At 46.6% G+C, this 26,737-nt stretch overlaps 1 protein-coding gene across 2 annotated transcripts in view; it reads left to right on the forward strand.

Annotated features, from left to right (window-relative positions):
• CLPB (ClpB family mitochondrial disaggregase) overlaps nucleotides 1–26,737 on the forward strand; it is a 136,137-nt gene that overhangs the window by 62,631 nt on the left and 46,769 nt on the right. For both annotated transcript variants that reach the window (XM_019744405.2, XM_074335827.1), the window contains one exon: nucleotides 7,733–7,861. In XM_019744405.2, the coding sequence (XP_019599964.1) occupies nucleotides 7,733–7,861 (129 nt within the window). The remainder of the gene's footprint in view (nucleotides 1–7,732; nucleotides 7,862–26,737) is intronic.

Here is a 26,737-nt window from a genome sequence, read left to right on the forward strand (position 1 = left end):
CAGGGGAAGCCATCTTAATTTGAAAATGGCCATTTCTTAGTTGCTGATCGTTTCCTGTTCCCCTCACTATCCTGCATTGTTTCTAATTTTCACAACAACCCAATTAATAGACATTAATGTCCCAATTTTACCAATGAGAAATGTGAGGCTCAGAGGGGTGAAGTAATCTTCCAGAGTCATCAAGATTAGAATCCAGATCTCTCTGACTCAAAATTCTGAATTCTTTCCTTACAGAGATAGTTTATAAAAGAAAGATTATTTGATGTTGTTTGTAGCATTTACAAGCTCTTGAGGGCAGAGCCCGTTCTCTCGCCATGGCCCAGCCTGTGCAGAGGACTTAATAAATGTTTGGTGGATGAACGAGGAAACAGGCTAGACTGTATTGTATAGAATTCCAGTTAGGATTTTGAGGGGGAGATATGAGTGAGCTATTGGAGGTCTCATCGCGAGGCTTGGTGTCCTGAGACTTGGCTCTAACTTTCTAAACATGGGGCTTGAGAAGAGCGTTCTAGTGCCCAGACATCCTTTGTTTTCTTGGAACAGAACCAGACAGGTGGAGGTGGCCACCTACATTTTTCTTGTGTTCTTCACAAGAACCTTAGAGTGGGAAGGACCCTCAGAGATCATCTAGTCCGGTGCTTCTCAGAGTCTTCTTGGAGGAACAACACAATGGGCTTTTTAAAAGGTACATTCCCAAGCCCTGCTTGCTGAATCTAAATTGCTGAAGCGGGGGCCCAAGAATCAAAGTTTTTTTATAAGTTACCCAGGTGGTTCTGTTCCCTAATTTGAGAACCACAGATGTAGGACAATTCCTGTTTTAAAAATAGGGAATCTGGGGCATAGAGGAATTGAGACATATTAAGTTAGTAAAAGAGCCATTTTTAAACTCAGTTTTCGTTTCCTGGTCTATTGTTCTTGCTTTTCCCCTTGCTGCTTAATTCATGAACAAAAACCATTGCATGCCCATAGCTTTCAGGATAGAGTCCAAACCCCTCTCAGGACAGGCCTCCGCCCACCTGGGCAACCTCATCTCTGCCCACTGCTCCACCCACCGTCTCTCAGCATTCCAGACTCGCTGAAGGACTCCTAGTTTCTTGAATGGACAGGTAATGCAGCCGTTACCTGGAATGCCCTTCTTCCCCTCTCCACCTGCCAAATTCCCCTCATCCTCAAGACAGTTCTTCTGGGAGATTCCTCCCCCAGCCTCATGACATGTGCCCCGTCTTTGCATGCGTGCCTCTCCTCGTACTTTCTGTACTGAGGTGCTCGGTGGTGGTGTGCTCAGGGGCAGGTGGATGGACGAAGGCTCTTGTGTGTTCATTGCTGAAGCTGCATGAAAAACTGAAGTGATGTTGTAGGAAGTACATACAAAAAATGCTATAACTTATTACTGTCACCCATGAGGAGCCTAGGATCTAACCGGGGAGTCAGAACAGAAGGGAAATTTTTAACACAAAGGATTACAAGAGGTTTGGTAGGACAATAAATCATTAACTGGTAAATCAGTACACATAACCCACATGACAGGTATCCAGGGAAGAGCTGGAGAGAGAGGACCCCCTAGAACAGGAGGCCTTGAATTGGGCTTTAAAGAACAGGTAGGATTTGGAGAGGAAGCCTGGTTTTTCCAGACTGTGGAAGGAAATGAAGGGCCTTGCCCTCTCCAGGGCTGGTCTCATGGAGACCTGGCACAGGGGACTCCCTCTTGCCCCATCCCCTGGCTGAAGATGAACGCAACAGGCAGAGCCGACAGTGCCCACAGAGGTAAAGGAGGCAGCATCACGCTGGCCTATGATGCTCTCTCTCAGGTTGTAGTGAGGATTTAATGAGGTCATAGACACAAAACACCTCGGGTGGGAGGAAGCTGACAGCCCAGCGGTTTCTTCCTGAAGACTCCTGTGAATCTAACTTAGTCCCTGAGCTTCCAGCCAGGTGAGCTGACCCTGGGTTATGTGAGGCTGAGCCTGTGGGCATCGGCAGAAGCTATGCAGTATGGAGGAAGGAGCCAGGCAGGCTCGGGGTCTAGTCCTCGTCCACCACCGACGAGCAGTGTGAGGTGGGCAGGCTACCTAACCTCTTTACCTCTGTGTGTTTGTGGGGACAGAGCTCCAGAATGCAGTTTCCAGGCTCTTGGCCTCACATAGAAAGGTGTTGGCTCAGGTAGTAAATGGCCATCAACTGTGATTGGATGGCCATCAGCTGTGGCTAGTTGGCCGTCAGCTGTAACCAGTGAGCCATTGGCCATTAATATAACTGCTGTGGTTACGCTAGCAGCAAATGGGGGCTAGCAAGAAGATGGTGGCTGAGCCTGCAAGTGGTGCAGTGAGGGTTGCAAACAGTGTGGCTCCTGCTTCCTGTGTCTCCAACCCAGCTGCCAGCGAGAATATAGTGGTGTGACTCCCCTACCTATGGCTCCGTGGGTGTTCCTTTTTGGCCTCACCATGTCCTGCGTTCTTATGTGGGGAGCGGGAGCAGAGACCCCGCAGGCCGCCCCGCATGACAGTCTTGTTCAATAGAAAGAATAGTACTGGACCTATCTGCCCTAGGTTGTCATGAGGGTGAGGGAACAATTGCACTGAAGTGCTCTCTAAACCGTAAAATGCTGCACAAATGTAGGGGTTATTCTCATGCTTGTCATATTAGCCGTAGATTCCCTCTCATGGAGACGTGCTCACATCTTTAAAGGTAAGGGCACTACTAGACACTCAGTGACATTAGATGGCATGGCTCCTGGGAGTGGAGGGTAGAAGCCGAGCCGCGGGGAGAGGGACTCATAGCTAGGGTAGCCTGTCCTCTGCACAAGGCAGCAATAATACAACTTCTGGTATCTGGAGACCACCCGTCTTGCCTCAGATACTGTTTTTCAAATCTCTATGTCCCCAGTGCCTAACCCAAGGGAGAAAGCAGCATGACTAGATGTTTGTGATAATGTTTTAAGAAACCTATTATCAAATTGGTTTCTTAAATTTATCATATTTAAATATTTAGTGCTCCTCAGATTATTGCTTATCATACCCATTTTACAGATCGAGGAACTTAGTACGTGGCAGAGCTAAGATTCAGGACTGTATGACTCTTTCACCTTAAGTCACTGTTTCTCATCCTGGGAGGCAGTGGGGTGGTTTTTTTGTTTTCATTTTTGTTTTCAGTTTCAGCAGTGCTAGGGAGTGGCCAGGCTACATAAACAAGCCTAGCCAGGCTTCAGGGACTATTTTCACCTCCGCTGACTCCTCGGCACTGCTGAGGCCAGGGAATCCTGCAGAGTGTGTATCAGGCACATCCTGCCACGCACCCAGGCATAGACTTTGCAACATCAGCAGGCAGATAGGAGAGCAGAAGGATAACAGTGATGCTTGGTGGTCAAAGCAGTGCAGCACCCACTGAAGAGACAGGAATGGCTGGCTTGGAGGGCAAGCAGGAGGCGGAGCCCATCTCACCCGGTGCTGGAGACAGGCTGCTAGATGTCTTTGTTGGGAAGGGGATGGTTCACTGGCTGAGGACCAGCTGTAAACACAGGGCCTCAAAAGACCACCGTGGTAGCCAGCAGGTGAGCCAGTCTTGGATGAGTCACTTGAGCTTCCACGGATTTGCATGCTCTCCTTGCGTGAAAGGGGAGAAGTGTGTGAAGGTGCGTGCTACACCTCTCCCCACACCTTCTTGCCTTTAAGCCACTTTTTCTGGCTAGGAAAGAATATGAAATCTAACGAGCTGGGGGCTTCAGCAAGATGATCGGGGACAGGGCTTCTGACACTGGGTGATGGGCGAAGAGAGGTTATTGACAAGAGCACAAAACGAGCCTCGCCAAACCAGCCTGGGTCCTTCCTCTGCCACCACCTGATTGTGGCATCCTTCTGAACTTCAGTTTCCTCGTCTATAAAATGGGGAGAGTAAACTTAGACCTCGCAGGATTATTCTGAAATAAATAAGTGAAAATATTGTACAGATTGTAATGGACTACTCCATGCCAAAGAGTGTTCCGTGGAACACGAGTACTGCAGGGTTTTAGCAAGGGTTGGTGGAAAGAGGCTGTCAAGAAACTGCTGAGTAACACCAAATTAAACAGATGGTTCTTAGCTTAGACCCGTGCCTTTCTGAGGGGAAACACGTGTGCAGGATTCCCCAAACGGCCCTATCTTCACAGAGAGAATACACTGTTGGAAGCACAAGACAGACAGAAAGGATAATTGCTGACATTTATTGAGAAGTACTGTGTATGCCCCACACTGTCCCAAGCCCCTTTACTCATAGTGTCTCATTTAATCCTTACAACATCCCTGAGACGGTACCTGTGTCATCTCCATTTACAGATAAAGAAACTTGGCACCGAGAGGTTACCAAGGTTAGGTAAGGTACCCAGGATTACACAGTTCAGAGCTGGGATCCAGACACAAGCAGTCTGGCTCCAGAGCTCACTTATTTAACAGCCACACTCTGCTGCCTCCACTGAATACTTGTTGACTGTTGATGTTGTTGTTCTAGAAACAAGGTAATATCAGAGCCTTATTTATGAATTATGTATTTATTTGCTAATTCAGCAAGGATTTGTCAAACACATATTTATGGCCAGACCCTGTAGTAGGCACTGGAAGAAGATAGTAACACGTCCTGTCCTCATTGAGCTTTTGGTCTAGCGGAGAACATAGTCAACTAAGCAGGCGATAGCAGTAGAACGTAGTAAATACTGTAACTGGGAGATGCCTAAGGCGCTGGGGAGCGCTTAGGAGCAGCAACTCCCTCAAATGTAGGAAGAATCACTGGGGGAAGTGACTGCTAATCAGAGGCCTTAACATGAATTCAGAGTTAGCCAGCTGAAGGCGTGAGAGAGGTGACATGCTCCAGGCAAGGGATAGTGTTTGCAAAATCTCAGAGGCAAGAAAGAGCCTTAGAAAAGGGGGGTGAGAGATAGGGACTCAGAGGTGAAGGGACCCGCCTCGTGGATATTCCTTATTAGCTGGGCTATAATGCTGGCACTCTGGTGACATTAGTTTCTGAACCTAATAGCCCAGCTGTGTTCCTTGAGTTCATCTGCTTTTTATGGTAAGCACCCTGCGTATGGCTCTATCATTGCACTTGTGAAATACTGGCATTTGTTCAGCGGTCCGATTCTTGCATTAGACTCTTATTCATTAGTATATCTCCAGCAGCTACCACCATGCATTGGTGCTCATTAAATGTTGTTTGTTGAATGAATGATGTGTTTTCTTTGTAAAATGGATTGCACCCTTCGTACTTTCTTGAGCCAACTATCGCTTTTCCTCAGGTTCTTCATTATATCGTGCAGTTAATGTCCTATGTGGCAATTCAGTGGTGCCCTTAGGGGCTTTTGAGGTGCTGTATTCTGTGAATTCCTTTTTAGCTTTATATTGTGCTGTTCTTTTCCCTCCCTGCCTGGTCAGCACTTGATTGTGATCAATCTGCTTGATTGTGAAGCCTCCCCAGCCTTCTTGTTTCCGTCTCCTAATCTGCAGTGGACGGGAAACAAGATCACTTAACATGATTTGATAAAACTGTGACTAAGAGTTAGTAATCTCTGAGTTAAGTCCTAAAGGGCTCTCTGATGGGGAAAATGCAGATGCCGGTGCATATGGCACATGTGTGTTAGCTTCTCAGAGGCCTTCTTCCTGTTCTCCCTAGTCCAGGAAAGGTCAGCTGTCACTCCGTGTGGGGTGGGAGGGCTGCGTTTGGAGAGCCTCTGTCGGTGCAGAAGACCTGAGTCCATAGACCACAAGAAAATGTGGTCTGTTCTCAGCTACATACTCCAGCAGCTTCATTTTGGCCCAACATGAAATGCTTCCACCTAAGCTAGCGTGTCTGGGTGCCAGCTATAAACCTGAGGATGTTCCCCCTTAAGGCACGTTGTGCAGAGAGTGGCTGTACCTTCACCTGAGGAAGGAAAGAAGGGGGAATAAGAGCCAGGGCTGGGACCAGACGTCTAGGCTCTGAGCTCCTTTCTCTGGGCTCTGATTTGGTCATTTACGAAATGAGGGTGAGAGCATGATATGATGGAGAGAAAGAGTAAGGACTCGGGTTAGAGCTGGGTTTTAATCCTCACTCGACCACATACTAGCTGTGTGACCTCCGTGCTTCAGTTTCCTCATCTATAAAATGGGAATGATAATACCTACTGTATAAGGTAGTTATGAAAATTAAATAGATTGTGTGACGTGACCATTCCAGGCACACAGTAGAAGAAAGGCAGAAAATGAAATCTGTTAGTGTTAGGAGGAAGCACGATAGTCTTCTGGCTTTTGGAACTTTAAATAGGAAGTCTAGTTTTGCCAGAGGGGAAAATTCACGGTCTCCATTCTAAGACCACATGGAAAAGAATGGTTTAGGAATTGTCTGGTGCTTTTGACTACCTAGGCCAGGTTACCTCTTGACTGAATTACACCCCCTTCCTCAGTGGGAAGTCGGAGGCTCCTACCCTTTGCAGGCCCTGGGCCATGGGCTAGGGGTTCAGGTCGATAGGACCAAATTCCATCCCCCGATGAACTCAGTTCAGGAGGGAACGTAAGACAGTTACTCTGATCATTTCTACATGAGGCAGAAAGAAACCCTATCACCTAAGCAAGATAGCTATCGTGTGGGGTCTCAGTTTCCAGTGGAATGCCTCAGAGGTGGTGTGACCTTCCAGTTTATTGTCCAGACTGGGACAGGCCAGGACAACACAGACCAGGTTCCTCCCAGGTGAACAGGGACGCGTGTGGTCACCCACCACCCAGGTGTCCTATCAAAGTGATCGAAGTGGTTTTAGGTTCTTCTGTATGAAATTGGAGAGGGAAAGTCATGAATATTAGCACTAGAGTAAGACTGGGGGGTTTTGGTTCTTTGACCACATGAAATGCTATTCTTCTTACCTTCAAAAAAATGTTCACAGTGCGTTTATTAAAGGTAAAAAAAGCACATTACAAAAATTGCAATTTAAGTAGTAAATCCCAATTTTGTAGGATATATACATACATATACGCGTACGCATACGCATGTATATATAGATATGTATATATTATAATAGAGTACATATGTAGGACATATGTATGTATGTATATATATGAAGGATATATACCAAAATATTAAGAGCAGTTTCTCAAATTGCTGAGATAGCAACCCCTTTTTTGTACTTTTCTGTAGTTCCAAAATTTTAATGGCTTTTATAAATTAAAAAAGATCTTTACAAAATAATATTAAATACTCACTAAATTGTAAACATCTTCAAAGCAGAGAGGTATGCTGCTGTTCTGCTAAGAACAGCGTCTGTCTCCTGCCCTGTCTTACCCCAGCCTTCTTTCTTCACCTGGGTAACGCCTCTTCACCCTTCAAGACTCTGGGTTTCTGGGATCCTCTCTTCATGCCCAAATTGAGCTAAGCTGCCCTCTGGCTTTCCATGTCATCCTGTTGTACCTCCAACATAGCATTTATTTCAAATAATACTTGAAACATCTGTTTGTCGTCCGCCTCCTTCTTTGGATTAGGTCAGAGACCGTGTGTGATTCACTTCTATGTCCCCAAATGAATCCTGATACTTAATAGTAAATGTTAGTAGAACTAACTGGCCTCTGTTTTACCTTCTCTTGCCCAGCACAGATGGCCAGGCGTATAGTAGGTGCCATTTTACGTTTAGTAGATAAGTGAGATGAGTAGATGAGTGAGTGAATCAAAATGCCAAGAGAAAGAAGGTGGGATTGGTGGCTCAGGCCTTGGTTGCTAATGGGAGGTTTGTGTTACTGTCTCCCAGTCCTGGTCACCCGAGAGGATGACTTCAACAACCGGCTGAACAACCGCGCCAGCTTCAAGGGCTGCACAGCCCTGCACTACGCTGTCCTCGCCGACGACTACCGCACCGTCAAGGTGCTGCTCGATGGAGGTGAGAGCGTGGGTGAGCGGGGCGGGGCAGGGAGGGGCGGGGCAGGGCGGGGCGTGAGGGGGAAAGTCTTGACAGCGTTTCCACTCTGCACGTGCTGTGTTCCCCCAGAGCCGGGCCCTTCCCAGAGCTGGAGCTGCCTCCATGGTGGCTGTGTGCACGTGTGATTTGCCCTGTGTGGCCGTAGTGTGTTCTTTACCTACCTGTGTGTTATGTACCATGCCATCCTGCCTGTCTGTACGTGCCCTGAGTTTTGTTTGTTGCACTCCCTGAAAGTGTCCTCTCCTCTCCCCTATGACCTCCAGAGGGGGGCTAGTGGAACAAGGGAAAGGCCCTTTACATCTCTGCTAACCCAGGTCTCAAGGACGTCCTCCGTGATCCCTCCCCTACTCAGTCTCATGTCACATTTGTCACCATATGGAAAGTGTTGTATGTGTTCAGTCACCTTCTCCCTAACTTGACTCTGAGCTCCCTGAAGTCCAGAGCCTTGGCTGACTCGTCCCCAGCACCTAGCATAGTACCCAGGACACAGTCAGCACTCAGTAACCATGCTGAATGAGTGAATTCCCTCCCTTTGCAGAGCATCGGTTTAAATGGAGGGACAGTGTGTGCCATCTCCAGATGCAGGCTGATCTAGTCCTGTCCAAGTCTGGTGCAGAGTTACCCTCCACCCTGCCTGACACTCCCAAGCAGTCACCTTTCCTCCCACTTCCTTTTATCCCCCTCCGGCCCTCTTTGGGATAGGGAGGGAAGCATCTTGCCAGAATGTGTGTTCCCCAGGCCCCTGAGTATGGCACACGACTGCCTGTTTATGCCCTCCCTGTACTTTCTTGAGAGGCTAGAGGCCCTCTTTTGGGGCTGGACACCGGGGTCCTACTTGTCAGGGATCATTCTCCAAGAACCAGAGAACCGTAGGGGTCTTCAGAGGTCCGTGGGGTTAACTGCTGTCCTCCCAGCAGAAACCTCTCCTCAGCTGGTTGGCTACCTTTCCTTGGATTCTGTCAGGGAATGAGAGAACCCTGCTTCTTCCCTGGGAGTCTATTCCATTTTAGGTGTCCATTGAGTCCATTGCTTCTCTGAGTGGTTACAGTGTCTTTTAAATGATCTGTAATTTTTTTCTCTGTAACTTCTGCCAACTGTTCTCTGCAGCCAATCACTTTTCAAAATCCAGTCTTCAAAGAAAGTTCTTTCCATCCCAAACCCTTTGCCTCCCTGCCCCAGTATCCCCACATCATCTTCTAGCCCTTGTCATATGATTGAGTTGGAGGGATTTCCCTGTAACCCCCAAATCCAGCCACACTGGCTTAAGACTCAGGCCTGGCCCATACCCCCAGCCTACAAAAGGGACCTGCCCCAGAGTGTGCGTTAGTCGGGGCATTGCATTGTTTAGGGCAGGACTGCTGTGGATACGTGACAGTGCCTGGGGTGATTGATGTTTTTGAAGTAAGAACTCACTGCTCTCAGAAGGAGAGACTTAGAAAACATCCGCAAGCAGGATGCTACTTACTTTGTCCTTTGGAAAGCTTTCCTGCGAGACATTTGTAGCTAAGAACTGGAGCATTCACCATGGGGCTTCTCTGTGTCGTGCCTTAAAATCAATCAATACCCCCAGCCATTGTCCAGTGGTTTATATTCCCCGCTTCCTCTCAGCCCCCAAACAGACAGAGAATTCACTCTAAAAAGAGACCCTCTCTCCAGCCTTCCAGATCGAACACCTTTGAAATGATGAGGCACGGGCCTTTTATGAAGTGCCTCACCCTCCCACCCCAGGCCAGGGCTGGCCCTTTGAGCCGTTCCAGGGGCATGGTTCCTGCCTGTTGACTTGGAACAGATGCCCGTAGCCCCCACATTTACAGTTCGCCCACCTGCCTTTTTACCCAGCATCCATTTACACCCCCTGCCCTAGCCTCCAGCCTCAAGGGCCAAAACCATTAACCCACTTATTTCTCCCTTCCTGAGCTGAACAAGTGGCCGTCACTCAGGGCCTGCAGGCCTGCCAACTTCTGACCTCCCTCCCCGCTGACCTCTCTTGGTTGGCCTGTGTATGTGACCAGCCAACCGAGAGGCAGGATCCTGCTCCCTTGTCCTGGGGGCTGTTGCCAGTAACATTTCCAAAGTCTGCTGACCCCAGTTGACCTTCTGTAAGGGTTTCAGGGAAGGCAGGAGGGTCTGCCTTCCTGATCATCCAGCTTTCTTAGCCTTTATTTGCCACCAGCCTGGTTGCAGCAACTTAAGAGAGTGGCATTCTCATGAGATCCAACGGGCCAGTCTGTGCTCACGAGGTCCACACAGAACCCCTGTCCTTGAAATTGCTTAGTTCACAGGGATTTCAGGTCCCCAGATCTTAGAGGGTTAGAGCTAGAGGGGCAGCAGTTCTTGCCCTCTGACCAGCGGTTCCCATGGAGGGTTGGGAGGAGGTCCGGGCAGCAACATGAGTGTGCTAATGTGGGAAGTTCTCTGACCAGTGTGGGCTGATGGAAAGGACACCTCAGTCTTCCGAGTCAGGCCAACCTCAGTTTGAATCCCACCTCCCTGACCTTCCCACCTGTATTGCCTTGGATATGTCACCTTAACTCTCTAAGCCTCCGTTTTCTTGTCTGTAAAGTAACACCTGAGAAGTGTCATAGAGATAGCATGCGGATTAGTGATAACATCTGTAAAAGCCCTTGCTGCATGTTCCATGATTGTATAAAGAAATCAGACTCTCACCCTGGCAGTTATAATGCCATTTCTCCTTCATGAAACCTGTACTTCTACCTAATGGCTTCATAATTCTGTTTCTGCCCACAACTTTCCCACCCTGCCTAAAATGCCATCACGTTCCCTCTCTTCTCATCTAGATCCCGGACCCTTTCAGGCCTCCCTCTCAGGAAGCCTCTCCCGAGAGTCTGATCCACTTTGAGAGCACTACCTCTGAACTGTTGCAGTGTTGGGCTGAGTGCTTAGCACAGATAGGTCTCTTCTTTACCTTCAGGAGATCCCGTAACATAGTGAAAAGAACACAGCCTTGGGAGTCAGACACACCTGGGTTTAAATCTCAGGTCTGTAATATGATTCTGGGCAAGCCACTTGCCATCTCTGAGACCATGGACCTCAGGGCATCCTAAGATGAGTCAGGCAAACTGTCCCTGACCCTGAGAGACGCTCAGACTGGTGGAGGAGACAGATAAGGAAATGGGCAGTGGCCGCTGGGTAGTTGGTCTGGCATGGGCTGGACAAGGGCCTCTGGGAACATGGAGGAGGAACTACCTGGTGAGCAGGGGCATGGAGTCAGTTACAGACAGCTTCTCCGAGGAGGGAATGCTTATCCTTACCAAGAAGGGTAATAGGTTGCCAGACGATTTCTATGGAAGGGTTCTCAATTCACTAGCACCCGTTTTCTACCCCTGACCTCCACAGAAAAATGGGTGCACAGGCAGGCCCCTATGGTTTTCGTCTCTGAAGATGCTGCTTCTGCCTGTGTTGCTGGTTAGAACAGGAAGGCTCTGCTTCATTCAGCACTTGACTGCCAAGTACAAGAAAAGGTCGGAGGGACGGAGGGAGGGAGAGGCAGGACGGCTGGGAAGAGCAGTTATCAGGGAAGGTGGGGAGCCTTCTTCCTCAAGCCTCTGGAACTGACTCATCCTCATAGTTCCAGGACTGTCAAGGTGCCACCATAGTTGTTTTCTCCTAGGAATGTCATCCATCTTCCTAAAACACATCTCTCATCATGGCAGCCTTTCTAACCAGGATTCCCCCAGAGAATCGCGCCCTAATGCTCTAAGGCATCTGTTGTACACAAGGAATTCACTTCTCTTCCAGGCATCTAAAATGGTACTGCGTAGTACCATTCTTGGGAGAATTGAGAAAATCATGACTTGAATACTTTCCCGTATGTTGTTCAACGGAGAAACCCCAATTGAGAAAGGCTTCAAGGAAAGACCATGAACTGAGGAGTCAGCTCTGAAAACTAGTCCCGCCACTTCATAGCTGTGTGATCCTGGGCAAACTAGGACCACTCTGAGGTTCTCTTTCCTCATCTGGAAATGGAGTGATACCACCTGCTTTCCAAGGTTTTTGTCAGGATTAGGACACGCGTATGTTCTACAGAGGAGGCACTTTATATATAGTCGGTATTATTAATTTCAGAAACACTCCGTGCTCACTTGTTAAAAAAAAAAAAAATTCTTTTTAAAAATCCTATCCATCCTACCTTTTTAACCTGGTTTTAGAGTTGTCCTCGTCTGACCCCCCCTAACTTTTCCCCTACTGCTGCCCTAATGCTCCTGCCACATTATGATGTTGATGCAGGGTTCCCACCTACTGCCTTTACTCTCGTAGGTCTTTCTGCCTCTCGTTTCCCATTAAGATGTTGTTTCTCAGCTGGGTGGAATTCTTTCTGCCAGTCACTCTCCAGCTCCAATGCCACGTCCCTTCTGAAGTCTTCTCTGTTCCATGGATTTGGGTCCAGTCCCCCTACTCGACTGAGCTAGACGGAGGGCCAGGACTGTGTTAGTTGTCCCGCCTCCTTTGCCACAGTGCCCGCCCATGGTTTAGTACGAGTTTGGATGCACTGATCAATCTCCGTAGCCACTGGAGATGTGGTATCTTTGCTTCCTGGTCCACTTGCTCTTAGTGTCAGTGTGGCTGGCTGTTTAAGAGCTTCCCCTCTTTATAGTCACAGTGATGCTCCCTTTTCACCCACCAGTGCTCATCACCTCAGAAACACTTGGGATCTATGAAACCTAATAGCACTTTCCCCAGGGCTTCCCTTAGCCTCTTTCCTGCCTCTCTCCAAGGACACAGTCGAATGGTCAGTGTTAACCAGCCACCATCAAATGAGTCCTTAAGTTCCCCCCATCCCTGCCTGAGGCAAAGAGCCTTTCCAGTGCGGACATCCTTCCTCCCTGGAGCAGCCTGGTAGTTTGTTGTCGGGGCTCGAAACTTAGTTCCATTTGTTGTTCCACTTCACTGTCTGTCCATCTGGCTGCAGTGCCAGATGTTGAGGGAGTCGGCCTGCCTCAGGCTGTCCTCTGATTCTTGCCAACAATACAGAGAAAGGGAATGAGCACTGGGCTGAAACTCAGATGTCTGGCTCTGCCACCAGCAAATCTTGTTTTCCTTTAGGCAAGTCCCTTCTCTTCCTCAGGGAAAGAGAGACCTTAGAGTGGCTGACCCCAAGAACCCCTTCCAGCTCCAGCATCCTGTGCAGCCCCTGGGCAAGTCTTTTCATTCATTTTTCAAACTCTTACTGAGCATCTCTCCTGTCTTAGGCCCCACCTGAGGCACCAGGGAAATAAAGATGATCCAGGCATGGTCTTTGCCCTTAAGGAACTCATAGTTCAGTGAGGAAATCAGACATTTTAACCAAGAAATGCTGCTGGCTGGTATGTTAATGGAGATGTATAGAAGGTGCTGAGGGATCACAGAGAAATCCCTTCACATCTCTGGGAAGGGCAGGGAGAGCAGATGTAGGAGGTGGTGTTTGTACTAGGTCTTCAAGGATGACTGCAAGCTTACCAGGTAGGTGAGGGAGAAAGGCAGAGGGGACAGCACGTTCGGAGGCATGGATTATGAAGCAGCACACTTTATTCAGTACATTACAGGCAGATCAGAAGAGCTGGATTTATAGGGTTTGGATGGAAGGGTCAGAAGGCAAGAATGGAAAGCAGGAGCCAATAATGAAGGCCTGTAACATAAACTCTGCTAAGAAAATTGGACTTTATCTTCCAGTGGGAAACCATTAAGATTTAGTGGAAAACCACTTTGATGTTTGTTTATCAGTAATGAGTAGATAATAAATTATGGAATGTTCACACAATGGAATAATAAATTGAATGACTGAATGAACGAATTCTTGCTCTATACAACATGGATGAATCTCACAAACCTTAACACAAGCTGGACATGAAGTGTGACAACATTTATATGTAAAGTTCAAAATAGAGAAAACTAGCCAGTAGTGTCAGAGGTCACAGTAGTAGTTACTCTCAAAGGGGCAGGTAGTAACAGGGGCCTTCTGGGGTGCTGTGATGTTCTGTTTCTTTATCTAGGTGCTGGTTATACAGGTGTGTTCATTCACCTTGTGAAGATTCACTGAGCTGTCTTCTTATGTACATTTTGTACGTATTGTTATACTTGAAAGAAAAATAGAAAAAAATGGATTAGAAGGGGCATGATCGGAGAAAGGGAAAATACTGCATTTGAAAGCTATTATAATTGTCTAGGCGAGGCCTAAAACAAGACAGTGGGAAAGGAGAGAAGAGGAATGGTCCCAGGAAGGTTTAAGCATAGACTCAGTAGGGTCAGATGGGGAGAGAGAAGTAGTCAAGATGAGTCACAGTTTCTGGTCTGGATGGCAAGTAGGTGCTATGTACCTGTACCGAGGTAAGGGATATTGAAAGGAGGTGTAGGTGGCGTGGAGGTACAGGGGAATGACCAGTTCTGTTTGGAACATTCTTTCCGTCCCGCCCTCCTTTAGATTCCATGGTCCAGCAGTCTAACTACCCTCTTGCTTCTTTCTCCCTCCTTTGTATTCACCTGATGAAATGCTAACCCTAGTTAAACTCAATTTCTTTTTACTATTATGTCTGTGTCTGGAAAGCTGAATATTGCTGGAGGAAAAAAGTCACACAGCAATGCTAACTGGACTCATTCTGCATTTATGTCCATGAGTCTCAGTCAGCGCTGCCAAGCACAGCGCTGTACTTTGTGAGTGAAATCACTGTCTTATTCTGGACCACGACAGTTTTCTCATACCTTCTTCTCCTCAAATCTCCAGCACGCTCCTTCCCCAACTCCTTAGCTAATGCTTTCACCGCACACCTCATAGAGAAAATAGATCGCAATCGAAAGGGAACAACTACCTCATCTCCCCGCCAGCCTACCTGCATCTGTGCTCCTGTGTTCTGCCTGCCTTCCTCCATAGTGGAAGAAGTTCCTGAGGTCAGCCCTGCATCTGTGTCCGGGCTCCTGTTTCCTCTGGCTTCTCAAGGACTTTCCTTCTCCGGTTAGCCCCCGTCTCTCCTGCACTGTGTCTCCTACGCTCTGCTGGCTCCTTCCCATCAGCGTGAAAACATGCCTTAATATCACTCATCTTAAACTACAAAGCAAACTAAACACTTCCTTTGATTTCCAGGTGTACCTCATTTCTCTGCATCCCTTCTCGGTAAAAGTTCTCAAAAAGAATGACTGCTATCCACTTAATCCTCTTCCCCAGCGCCTATCCTTTCCTCAGTCTCATTGTAAACATGGCCAAAATCTACTTCCATTTTTCTCCCAAATTTGGCACCCCCCAGGTCTTCTCCATCTCAGTAAGCGATGCCATCATCTACCCAGGTTTTTAGACCACAAATCTTCGAGTCCTCCTTGAATTCTTTTTCCTTTGTATTCCCAATTCAGACCTTCATTAAGCCTTGTCAGTTGTACCTCTAACATACATCTTGAACCCACGCCCCTTTTGGCATTTCCGTTGCCGTAACTATAGTCCAGTTCAGGGCGACAGTCCGGGTCTCCTGGGCGATCACCGCAGTCCTGACTAGTCTCGCCATTTCCTCTTGTCTCCCTAAACCCACCCTCCAAATAACAGCCAGAGCGGTCTTTTTAAAACATAAATCCTGTTATTCTCCTACTTAAAACCTTTCATTGGCTTCCCACTGAACCTAAAATGAAATCTGAATTCCTTACCAGAGTCTACCAAGCTCTGTGTCATCTAGAGCCTGCCTGCTTCTGCGACCTCACCTCTAGCCACTCTCCCCCTTGTCCTCTATTCTCCAGGAACTCTGGCCTTCTCAGGTCCCTCAGACACACCTAGGCCCTTTGTACCTACCTCTGCCATTGATGGGGGCACTCTCCCCATTGGGAATTCAGGTCTCCCGTCCTCAGAGAGCCCTTCCCTGACCACGTCCTGGTAAAAGTAGCTCGCCCAGTCACTTTACGTCATATTACCCTATTTATCTGCTTCATGGTACTGACCAGTCCCTAAAATGACCATGTTTATTTGTTTATAAGTTGATCCTCTATCTCTCCCTGACTAGGATGTAAGCCTTGTGATCACAAATGTCTCTATTTCACTGCTATATTCACAGCTCCTTGAAAAAAATACGCACAGCTGACATATGGTAGGTGATTAATAAATAGCTGTTGACCAGCTGAGGATCCTGGGGGACACTCAAGTAGAGATGTAGCAGGCAGTTGGATAAATGGAAGCCCAGGAGAGAAGGGACCCTAAATTGGACATGAAGATTTGAGAGTTGTCCGTCTCTTGGAGGCCGGCTGAGTCTGTGAGTGCTCCACAGACAGCTGGAGCACTGAGCTGGCCCACGGACACAGTGAGAGAACCTGCATTTTAGATGTGAGCATGAGACGAGGAAAGAGATTCAAGGAAACAGAGGGACGAGGAAGAGATTCAAGGAAACAGGGAAAAGGAGAAGCAGAAGAGAGTGGGGAAGGGGTGGCTTTAAGGCAGTGCTGCGTAATCTGTGAAAAACCTATCTCTTCTTGCTCATGAATGAATCTGTTTATAAAATCCAATAAAAATGAATTATTTGAAAAATTATATTTTAAAAAGGCATACAAAATACAGTCCTGAATTTGTCATTAGGTTTAACAGATATAAAATTACTCAAGTCATTATAAAAGTCTCCGCTTACTGTACTTATCTCATGGAGGATTGGTGACAAAGCTCGCGGAATGGCACCAGTCCACAGACCACACTTGAAGCACCACTGCTCGAGGGGTACTCCCAGGCAGGGAGGGAAGACAAATGAGCAGAACATAGCCTTTGCCTTCAAGTAGCTTACAGTCCAGTGGGGGAGACAGTTTGGAACACAGTCTTACTGCATGGCAGAGAGGTCAAAGCACTACCGTCAGGAGGCAGGCATTGGGGACCATGACCTGCCCCAGCCCTGCCACCGTCTCACCCCTATAGGGCCTTTGGCAGATCACGGCCCCTCTCTGCCCTCACTTTTTTCATCTATATGATGAAGAAATTGTTTCAGATAATTGGATGCTGAGGGTCTCCTCCTATTTGGATACAGAGCTAAAAACTCTCCATGCCAGCAGTTGTCTATTGGAAGGACTGCTAGTGGGCACAAGGTTTCTTTTGGGGGTGATGAAAATATTCTAAAATTAGATTACAGTGATGATTGTACAATTCTGTAAGTACCTTAAAAAACATTAAATTGTGTACTTTAAATGGGTGAGCTTTATGGTATGTAAATTATATCTCAAGTAAGGTTGTTAAAAAAGAAAAGAAAGAAAGAAAATCCTCCCTGCCACTCAAAACCAGAAGAGATTGGCTTGGAAGGGTGACTGGTTGCAGGCCCGAAAGCTGGGAGGACTTGACTGGCCCCATAGCTAAGGTGGCAGCTGAGAGGACCCCCTCTGTTGTATATAAAAGTCTCCATTTCTGAATTTGCAAAGTACTATAAGAATAATTTATAGTAATAAGTTTAAAAACCAACTTTTTATTGCCCTCTCACCAGCTGCAACGTGTTTTGTACCAGTGAATTTTTGCAATAATGCAGTATGATACATTTTTCAACTTTGAATAAAGAATACTTGAACTTAAAAAAAAAAAAAGGGATACTATTTAAAATGTACTAGTAAAACTTCCTCTTTTCCGTACCGGTCTTCTTATTGATTTTCTGTTATTACTTTAACAAGTGTTTATTGCACTCCCCGTCCTTGCGAAGCTTAAAGTCTGGCAGTGTAGACATTAGGCAAATAATTACAAAATTACTAGCTAAGTACCATTGAGACAAGTATTGTTAAGGAAGAGTAGAGGGTACCATGAGAGTAATGGGGCCCTAATCTAGTCTGAAGAGGATGAGGGAAGTCTTCCTGAGCACATGACATATACGTTGAGACCTATAGATATTAGCCTGTCACTTAACTTTAGAAAATCCTGTACAGAGGGGTGGTCTTTAGTCACTCTGTGGGGGCAGAGCCCCAGAAAGCAGTTTCCAGGCTCTCGGCCTCACATAGACAGGTGCTGGCTCAGGTAGTAAATGGCCAACTGTGATTGCATGGCCATCAGCTGTGGCTAGTTGGCCGTCAGCTGTAACCAGTGAGCCATTGGCCACTAATATAACTGCTGTGGCTACGCTAGCAGAAAGAGAAGAAGAGAAGAAAATGGGGGCTAGCAAGAAGATGGTGGCTGGGCTGGCAAGTGCGGATTGCAGTTAGGATGGCTGGTTGCGGACAGTGTGGATCCAGCCTCCAGTGAGAGTATAGTGCCGCCAGCGAGAATATACTAGTATGACTCCCCTATCTATGGCTCCGTGGGTGTTCCTTTTTGGCCTCACCATATCCTGCGTTCTTGTGTGGGGAGCGGGAGCAGAGACCCCGCAGGCCTCCCCGCACGACAAATGGTGCAGCGAGCAGGGTCTCCTGCATGACACACTCAAAGGGACCCAGCAGTACATTTGAGGCACTGTGGGGTGGTATTGTAATTGCAATCCATGTGATACATTGGGGTGCCCTCAGTGACCCTGAGTCCTGCCCTTGGCCTAATCAGCCCCTTGCCCGGTGCAGAAAGAACTGCCCTTGCTAACCCCCAGGGAAAGGTATTTCTGTATCCCAGATTCTGTGGATACACAGGAGTCACTGCTTGGTTGAGTTAGAGATGAGTGCCTGGTCACCAGAGCCCAAGTTCTCCAGAGCCACTTGCCATCCAGGCACCCTCATTTCATCAAGGCTTTAATCGGCTCCAAACAGTCCTCAGATGAGCCTGGCTGGTATCCGGCATGACCTCATCACCGCCAACAGTGGCAGCTGGAAGCCAAGGCTCCCCTGGGTGAGGGAGAGGTCAGCCTCAGCTGGGCCAGGTCTCTTCTGCATCCTGTGCTCTCCTCCACCTGCACTGGGCCTGCAGAGCTGTAGGATTCAGATTTCCCAAGGCAGGGCCAGCTGCCCTTTGCCAGCCCATTCATGCCCCACCAGAGCATGTGTTCTCGGGCAGAATGCACAGAGGAAGGGCAACAATGCAGCTCTCAGAAGGGGAACATCAGTGTGAAGGCCAGAGCCTGCACATAGCAGCAAAGGCCCATCCCAGGTCCCTTCTCAGAAGGAATCATTTCTAGCATTCGTGTGCTCTCTTCCTCTGTACAGAGGCCAGGCAGTGTCCTGGCAGGGACATAGCAGAGATGCTTTCTCTAGGCTTGCACCACAGACTCCTTCCTGAAGATCATTTGTGAAATGAACTTTTTTAATGTAGCAGAAGAAGGAGGTTGCACTTCAGGACTCTTTCAGAGACTCCCTTGAAGTAATGAACCCTGTGTGGTGGGAGGTGCTGCCTCGAGGTCACGCCATCTGGCACGAACTCAGCCTTGCTGTGGGACCTTGAGCAAGTCCTTCCCCCTCACTGAGTCTCAGTTTCCCCATCTGTAAAATTAGATAGTTAGACTGCTATCTCAAAGCTCCCTTCTATTTTCATATTGTGTGATTCTGACAGAATAATTGCCCTCTGATTTATCTAATTGCAAATCCAAGTATTCATATTTATTCAGCAACTATTAATTCTTTCCTGCAGCTGACCACCAGCAACACCCTTCTAGGTTTCTGATGTATGCTCTTAAAGGATCCTGTGTAATTTCTTTATCGCACTTACCACATGTAGTTATTTAGCTGTTGATTAATAGATCTCTCCACAACATAACGTGTTCCCTGACGGTAGGGTCTGCATCTTCAGTGCTTATATTCCCAGCACTTTGCACTAGCCTTAGTACATGATAGGTGCTCAGTGAGTATATGTTGAATAGGCTAATTTATTAATTAGCAGTAGGCATTGCGGGAAATAAAAATGATACAGGCCCTTCAGACTGCACCGTGTAGTGTACTAGTTTGGTGAAAAGGCCCATACACAAAGCACACTGAGAACAGCACTGGATGGTAGGTAATAGGACTCTAAATTAAACGTAGGCAAAGGCCAAAGTAGGCAAGTGTAATGGATGGGGAGGAGAAAGATCAGTGTTGGCATTGGCATTATAGAAGGCTTCCTGGAGGGGCCCTGGAGGCAGACCCCTAAGGATAGGGAGAATTCAAACCAGCAGAGGGGAAGAGGAAAGCAGCAACAGAAATGAGCCTTGCACATTACACCTGGGAGGGCCTGGCCACCTGCTGGATTGTGGGTAGGGGAGCTGGAGTGTGGAGGGCCTTGGGAATGAGCCAGACGACTTGCGCTTAACGTTGAAATCAGTAGAGAGCTCCTGAAGTGACTGTTGTTTGTTTAGTGACTTTAGTCATTGTGGGGACAGAGCCCAGAAAGCAGTTTCCAGGCTCTCGACCTCACATAGGAAGGTGCTGGCTCAGGTAGTAAATGGCCATCAACTGTGATTGGATGGCCATCAGCTGTGGCTAGTTGGCTGTCAGCTGTAACCAGTGAGCCATTGGCCACTAATATAACTGTTGTGGCTACGCCAGCAGAAAAAATGGGGGCTGGCAAGAAGATGGTGGCTGAGCCTGCAAGCGGTGCAATGAGGGTTGAGAATTGTGTGGCTCCTGTTTCCTGTTTCTCCAACCCAGACACCAGAGAGAATATAGTGGTATGACTCCCCTACCTATGGCTCCGTGGGTGTTCCTTTTTGGCCTCACCATATCCTGTGTTCTTATGTGGGGAGCGGGAGCTGAGACCCCGCAGGCCACCCCGCATGACAAATGGCACAGCAAGCAGGGTCTCCCGCATGACAGTCATTTTTACTTTAAAAACGTACAAGATAAAAATTTCGAGTAGTACGGAGGATATGTAATGGAACGGAGGTCTCCCTTCCACATCCCTTGTCCTCCTCACAGGCAAACACTGTAACTTCTCTTATGTATCCTGTCCGTTGCTGCTGTAAACAGATTATCACAAACTTAGTGGCTTAAAACAACGCAAATTTATCTTGCTGTTCTGGAGGTAAATCTGAAATGGCTCCCCCTGCACTAAACTCAAGGTGTCTGCAGAGTTGCATTCCTTTTTGGAGACTCAGAGAGAATCTGGTTTTGTTTGGTTTGTTTTTTGGTTTGTTTGTTTGTTTTTGCCTTTCCCAGCTTCTCGAGGCTGCCCACATTCCTTGCCTCATAGCTCCCTTCCACCTTCAAGCCAGCAGTAGTCAGTGAAGTCTGTCTCATATTTCATCACTCTGACACTGACTTTTCTGCTTCCCTCTTTCACTTATAAGGACCCTTGTGATTACGTTGGGTCCTCCTGGATAATCCAAGGTAATCTTCCCATCTCAGAGTCAGCTGCTGAGCAAACTTAATTCTATCTGCAGCTGTAATTCCCCTTTGCTGAGTAATTTACTATATTCACAGGTTCCAGGAATTAGAACGCGGATATCATTGCGGGGTCGGGGGTCCACATTATTCTGCCTACCACACTCTTAGAGATATTTTATAACATGGAATTTTATTTCCCTGTTTTTGAATAATTAATACTTACAACACAGTATGAAATTCAAAAGGGTTTTCAGTGAAAAGTCTTACTCCCACCGCCCTCTTTCTCCAACCCAAGTATTGTCCAGTTTCTCCACTGTATTGTTACTACTTTTTCCCTTGAAGTTAATAAACAGTCTGCAGGGAGACATTTTTAGATCGTGCAAATATCCTGCTTCTCATCAAAATTTCTCCCTGGACTCAGCATCCATTGATGGTTCTTTCCTGACCCAATCTGTATGTGATGGTTGGAAAGTGAGTATTTTACATATTTTCCAGCTCTGCAGCACTCACTCCACGGTGATCAGTTAGCACCTGGCATCCTGTGGTAAGCGAGAACTCTTCTCCCGTTTATTTATGATCAATATGTGCTCAAATACTCTTGTTTCATGTTCTGTAATTCTTAAATGTCCTTTGTTAATGGAGGTGCTGAAATGCTCTCATATTTGGCCAGTGAGGCATGGCCCCCCCCATCTTTTTTCTTTTTAAGCATTTTCATATTTTTGAGAAAGGTGTGTCAGTCTTATCTTGTATGTACCTTGCTGCTGCCCTGGAATCAGCCATTTCTCTGAGATCCCTAAGACTTTTTAGTGGGCATTTGTATTAGACTGAAACCTGAGGACCAGGTATGCTCATAACGCCTTCTGTTGACAGAGCCAAGAGATATATGTAGGCATATACACATGTGCATACACATCCATCACAGATACGTGGATATATATGGACACACATGCACATACATATTTTAGAAATACTGAACACTACTGCCTCCCATTCCTGTCCATCCCTACCGTGTTCTTTCTGGTCTTCATACATTCCATATTATGTCCCTTCCTCCATAGTGAGCATGCTGGCTACAAACAGCACTGATGCATTTACTCATTTGCTTAATCCTATTATACATCTAAAAAAGCTTCAAACTTTCTTCAGCTGTACCACTGCAGAAAGCAAACCTTCTAAAAAGACTTCAGGTCAAGATTTGTTTGCAGTCCTCGTCTTTTTACTCCATCCAAGGCTAAGGGTAAATTCTCATATTCTAGGTTCATAAACTACTTGGGTGTTTTCTTCCCCCCTTCGGTGTGTTTATGTTACTCATTTGAAATAGAGTTGGGTTAATTTTTCAGTTTGCTTTCAGTTTTAGAGTTTTTTTCCCCTGCCTATCTATCCTTGTTTTAATTTTGTTGTTTGAATATGTAGAACATTGTTACTAAAAACTACAGAAAGCTTATACTCAGAGAAGTAAGCCTTCCTCCTGTATCCCTTTCAGCTTTTTTCTGTTCTGTGCAATGAGACCTGACCCCTTATGATTAACCAGTTTTGTCGTTTTCTGGTTTATCTTTCTTGTGTTTCTTTGTGTAAGCAAATATATGTGTTTTCTTGTTTCCCTTTCCTACATAAAAGGTAGCCTATTATATATACTCTTGTGCAGTTTTCATTTTTACTTAACCATATTTCTTGGAAATCGCTTGATATCAGTTCACAGAGATCTTCTTCATTCTTTCTTTCTTTTTTTTACAGCTACATAGTACTCCATTGTTTGTATGTGCTGTATATCCTATGCTTGGACTTTGAGATTTCGAATATTTTGCAATTACTAATCATGATACAATGAATAACCTTATATGTATATTTTGGGAATGTTGGAGGTATGTCATTACCAGAAAGTCCCAGAAGTGGCATTGCTGGGTCAAAGGGTAAATGCATATATATCCTTTGGCTAGATACTGTGAATAGAACTTGTTCCATTTTGCATTCCCACTAGCACTGTATAAAAGTGTTTTCTCACAACCTCTCCAACACAGTGTATTGTCAAGCTTTTGGAGTTTTGCAGTCTGGTAGGTGAGATATGATATCTCACTGTAGTTTTAGTTTGATTCTCTTATTGTGAGTGAAGTTAAACATCATTTCATATATTTAAGAGCCATTTTAGATCTCCTTTTATGAATAGTCTATTCATGTCTTTTGCCCATTTTTCTTTGCCCAACATTTTCTCCCATTTTGGATTGGTACGGTTTTAACACTTCCCAAATAATCCTAATACACAGTATTGCGAAAACCACTGGGATGGTTTAAACTGTACAAATTGGAACTGTTTTTTAAAGGAGCATACACAGGAAGGGGCGAGGTGAGGACTCCGCCTTGAGTGTCACCCAAAACTTGAGATAGAAGAAGGAATAGAAACCTGCAAAGGAGACAAAGTCATAGGTGTTGTGTATAATGGAAACCAGGGTAGAAAAGAATCAACAGAAAACAGGTTGGTCAGCAGTACTGACTGCTCAGCCATGAGCAAAGAGAAGAAGAGGTTGCCAGGAGTGGGACTGAGGTTCACACCCTGACCCCCCAACACGTCCTTCCTGCTCATTCAGGCCGAGAGAAGATTCTCCGATCTCTGTGAGTGAGATTGCCCAGCAGTATTGCCAGTGATGATAGGAGGCCTCTCCTGACAAACTGAAGGAACAGAGAGCCCGGCTCCTCTTCACGGGGCATAGTTACTCAGCCAGCAAATATTTATTAAACTCCTACTGAGTGCCAGGTGCTGGGCACAGGCTATGACAACCAACACCTCATCTTTCACCTGTGCTTCTCTCACACCACTTTCTAAAAAGTTAGAGTTTTCCTTCACCCAAGTCCATTTATCTGGTTTGTGATGCAGCCACAACTCTGAGACAAACATGGTAAAGTCCTTAGAATTAATTAGGGAAAAGCACTCTCGAGAAAAATGGGATCACTAGCACTAGCAAGAAGCGCTGGGTGAAAAATGGTCCTCTTGCTATGGGCTCCGAGTCCACTCCCAGTCCTCTCCTTCCTCCGAATCTCCCACTCCTTTCCACTTTTATTTTATTTTTGGTGACTTGCCTGGCATTCATTGGAAGAGTCCTTCTTGGCAGGGGCCTCTGGTTATTTATTTATTTTAAGCAACAATTTTATGAGGGAGATAAGTAATTCCTTCAGCCTTGTTGGGGGTTGAAAAGGAGACATCAGCAGATGAATGGTTCCTATGGCCAGAACTGTAGCCTGTGGCATTTAATATCATAGTTAAATATACACCTCACCACTCTTGATTCTCTCTATACTGAGAAGTGCAATTAGCAAAACTGTTCCATTAGTTTCTGTTTCTGCAAGTGTTCTCAAAGCCAACTGTAAATTAGGCCTCCTGTCCTTCGTAAGGTCTGAGTGAAAGTCTGTATATTTGAGCATACTGCCAATGAGCCTGGCTCGGCCACTTTAACGTACTTCTTCTCCAAGCAGAAGGCTTTACGTAGCTTTGGGAATAGACGTGTGAGTGGAAGCATAAGCCATCTCTTGATAACCCCTCTTCCCTGCTATGGACATTAGGCTAGGACTGGTCAACAGAAGCTTAAACATCTGGTCAGCGCAGTCCTTTGGGGTGGTTGGTGTTTTATGGACAACCCATCAAGATTGATTGGCCTTGTAACTGAATTAGCCAGATGTGTGGGCATTGTGTGCCCTTTCCTCAGCCTCCCTTCAATGTTGTTAGATGGAAGCAGACATGAGATTAGCATGTTTGAAGATGATGTGTTTTCAGTGTATGAACAAAAGCTGTCGCCTTCTACAGAGACTGTGGTTCTGCCCCAGACGTCAGCAGTGTAATTATGACTGCTAAATTCAGCCCAGACCCCAGGCTCGCCTGCCTTGGTCTCAGCTGTCATTTGCAGGAGGGGGAGGGGGATGCAGAAGCCCAGGGACCCAGGCTCTTATTATAGTCCACTTTGAACTCTGCTTTATCCAGAGCCTTTCCCTCCCCACTGACAATTGCTCCCAGCTGCTTTCTGGTCACAGAAGCTCCTGCTGCCACCTCTGGGGGTAGTCTATGCTGGATTGTGGGGAAAGGGAGAAATAGGGCTGGCCTCTTGAAAGCCCACAACTTCCAGGAACTTGCCCAACATGAAAATGAACTGACAACCTCCATACTTGCAATGCCTGTGTCACATACTATTCAGAGCATTATCCCGCCTCTACAAAACCCTTACCTTAGGTTTGCATTGAACAGAAATCCTTGGCAGTTTTTGCTTTTGCTCTTTTCCCCACCTAACTCTGTATATGAAGTATATTTGAACATTCATTTCCATGCTCTTGTACCACCTCTTTTCTACCTAGATTAGCCTGCATATTTGTCTTAAAACAAGCCAGGCATTTTCCTGTCTCCAGTAGTCTGCTGAGGCTTAATATGCTGTAGACATCACATACTCAGTGTATCAAAGATAACCCAGCCTTCCTCAGAGTTTCTTTCATATTCCGTTTAGTGAATGTACTGGTGACCCAAACAAGAATGGATTAGATGTAAGTCTGATGACATCGCCCTCACTTTCCACCAAGCCCGTCTTTCTTAGAATTTTTTCTCAAGTCCATCCTCTGTCCTCTGTCCCCACTGCCCCAGTTCAGGCGTCAGCACTCTCGCCTGGACCAGTGTAGCAGCCTTCTTGCCGGTGTGCCTGTCTTCAGGCTCCCCCTCACACCAGCCTCTAGCCCACAAAACCCTGCCACTCCTCTGTTTGAAAACCTTCAGCAGTTCCCCATGCCTATAGAGGAGCCCAGATGTCTAACCCAGCATGTAAGTCTCTGAAGCCCACCATGAATCTTCTGCCGTCCTTTCTCCAGGTGGGCCTGGGGACACCAGGAACAGTCACTGCCACAGGCCCACTCAGCGGCTCACTCCCTAGCCTGGAGTTTTTTCTGCCTCCAAAACTTGGCTCATTCTCCTTTCTCTACCTGGGATGCCCTTTCCCCACTTCTCCACCTACACCAAGCTTTTACTTAGTCTTCAAGAACCAACTCACTTATGTCTCTACTGTGTAACTTTCCCTGATTTGCCCACATAAGGAATCACTTCTCACTCTGTTGCCCCACAGCAATTTTGGGAGGCTATTTTATTGTTTTAAAGATTACAATTGAAACTTCAAAAAAACAGTTTAACATTTATCTCCTCCTCACACACCCTGTACCCCCTGTTCCTCTGATTCTGCGGCCAGTAGCCCTGGCCAGGTCTCTAACCTGTAGAAGGCCACCGCAGTCTCCCTTTTGTCTGCTGCGTGGGGCAGCTGGCTCCGTTGCTCAGTACCACAGTTCTGCACGTATACCATTGTTGAGACGCTCTGTAGGAAGGAATGCTTAATAATGGTAATTGTAGTAAAAATAACAATAGCTATCATTTATTGAGTTCTTACCAAGCTCTGCACTAAGGCTTTAATCTTTTAATACTTAAAATAAGTCCGAGTTTGATATTCTTATTCCCGACATAAACAAATGCACTAGGCTGTTAAGCAACTTGCCAAGTTGCACGGCTGGTAAGTAGCAGAGCCACTGTGGTGTATCTGTGAGGATGATCTCAGGAGCAGAATTCCAGTCTGTGTCCCCAGAGCCTGTCCAGGGGCTGGCGTAAAATAGGTGCGCAGGAATGGTGGTAGGTTGATGGAATGAATGAATGAATCGGTGTTCTTCCATTGAACTTGCCTTCAGGCTTAA

Source organism: Rhinolophus sinicus, linkage group LG06, assembly GCF_036562045.2.
Source record: "Rhinolophus sinicus isolate RSC01 linkage group LG06, ASM3656204v1, whole genome shotgun sequence".
Lineage (NCBI taxonomy): Eukaryota > Metazoa > Chordata > Mammalia > Chiroptera > Rhinolophidae > Rhinolophus > Rhinolophus sinicus.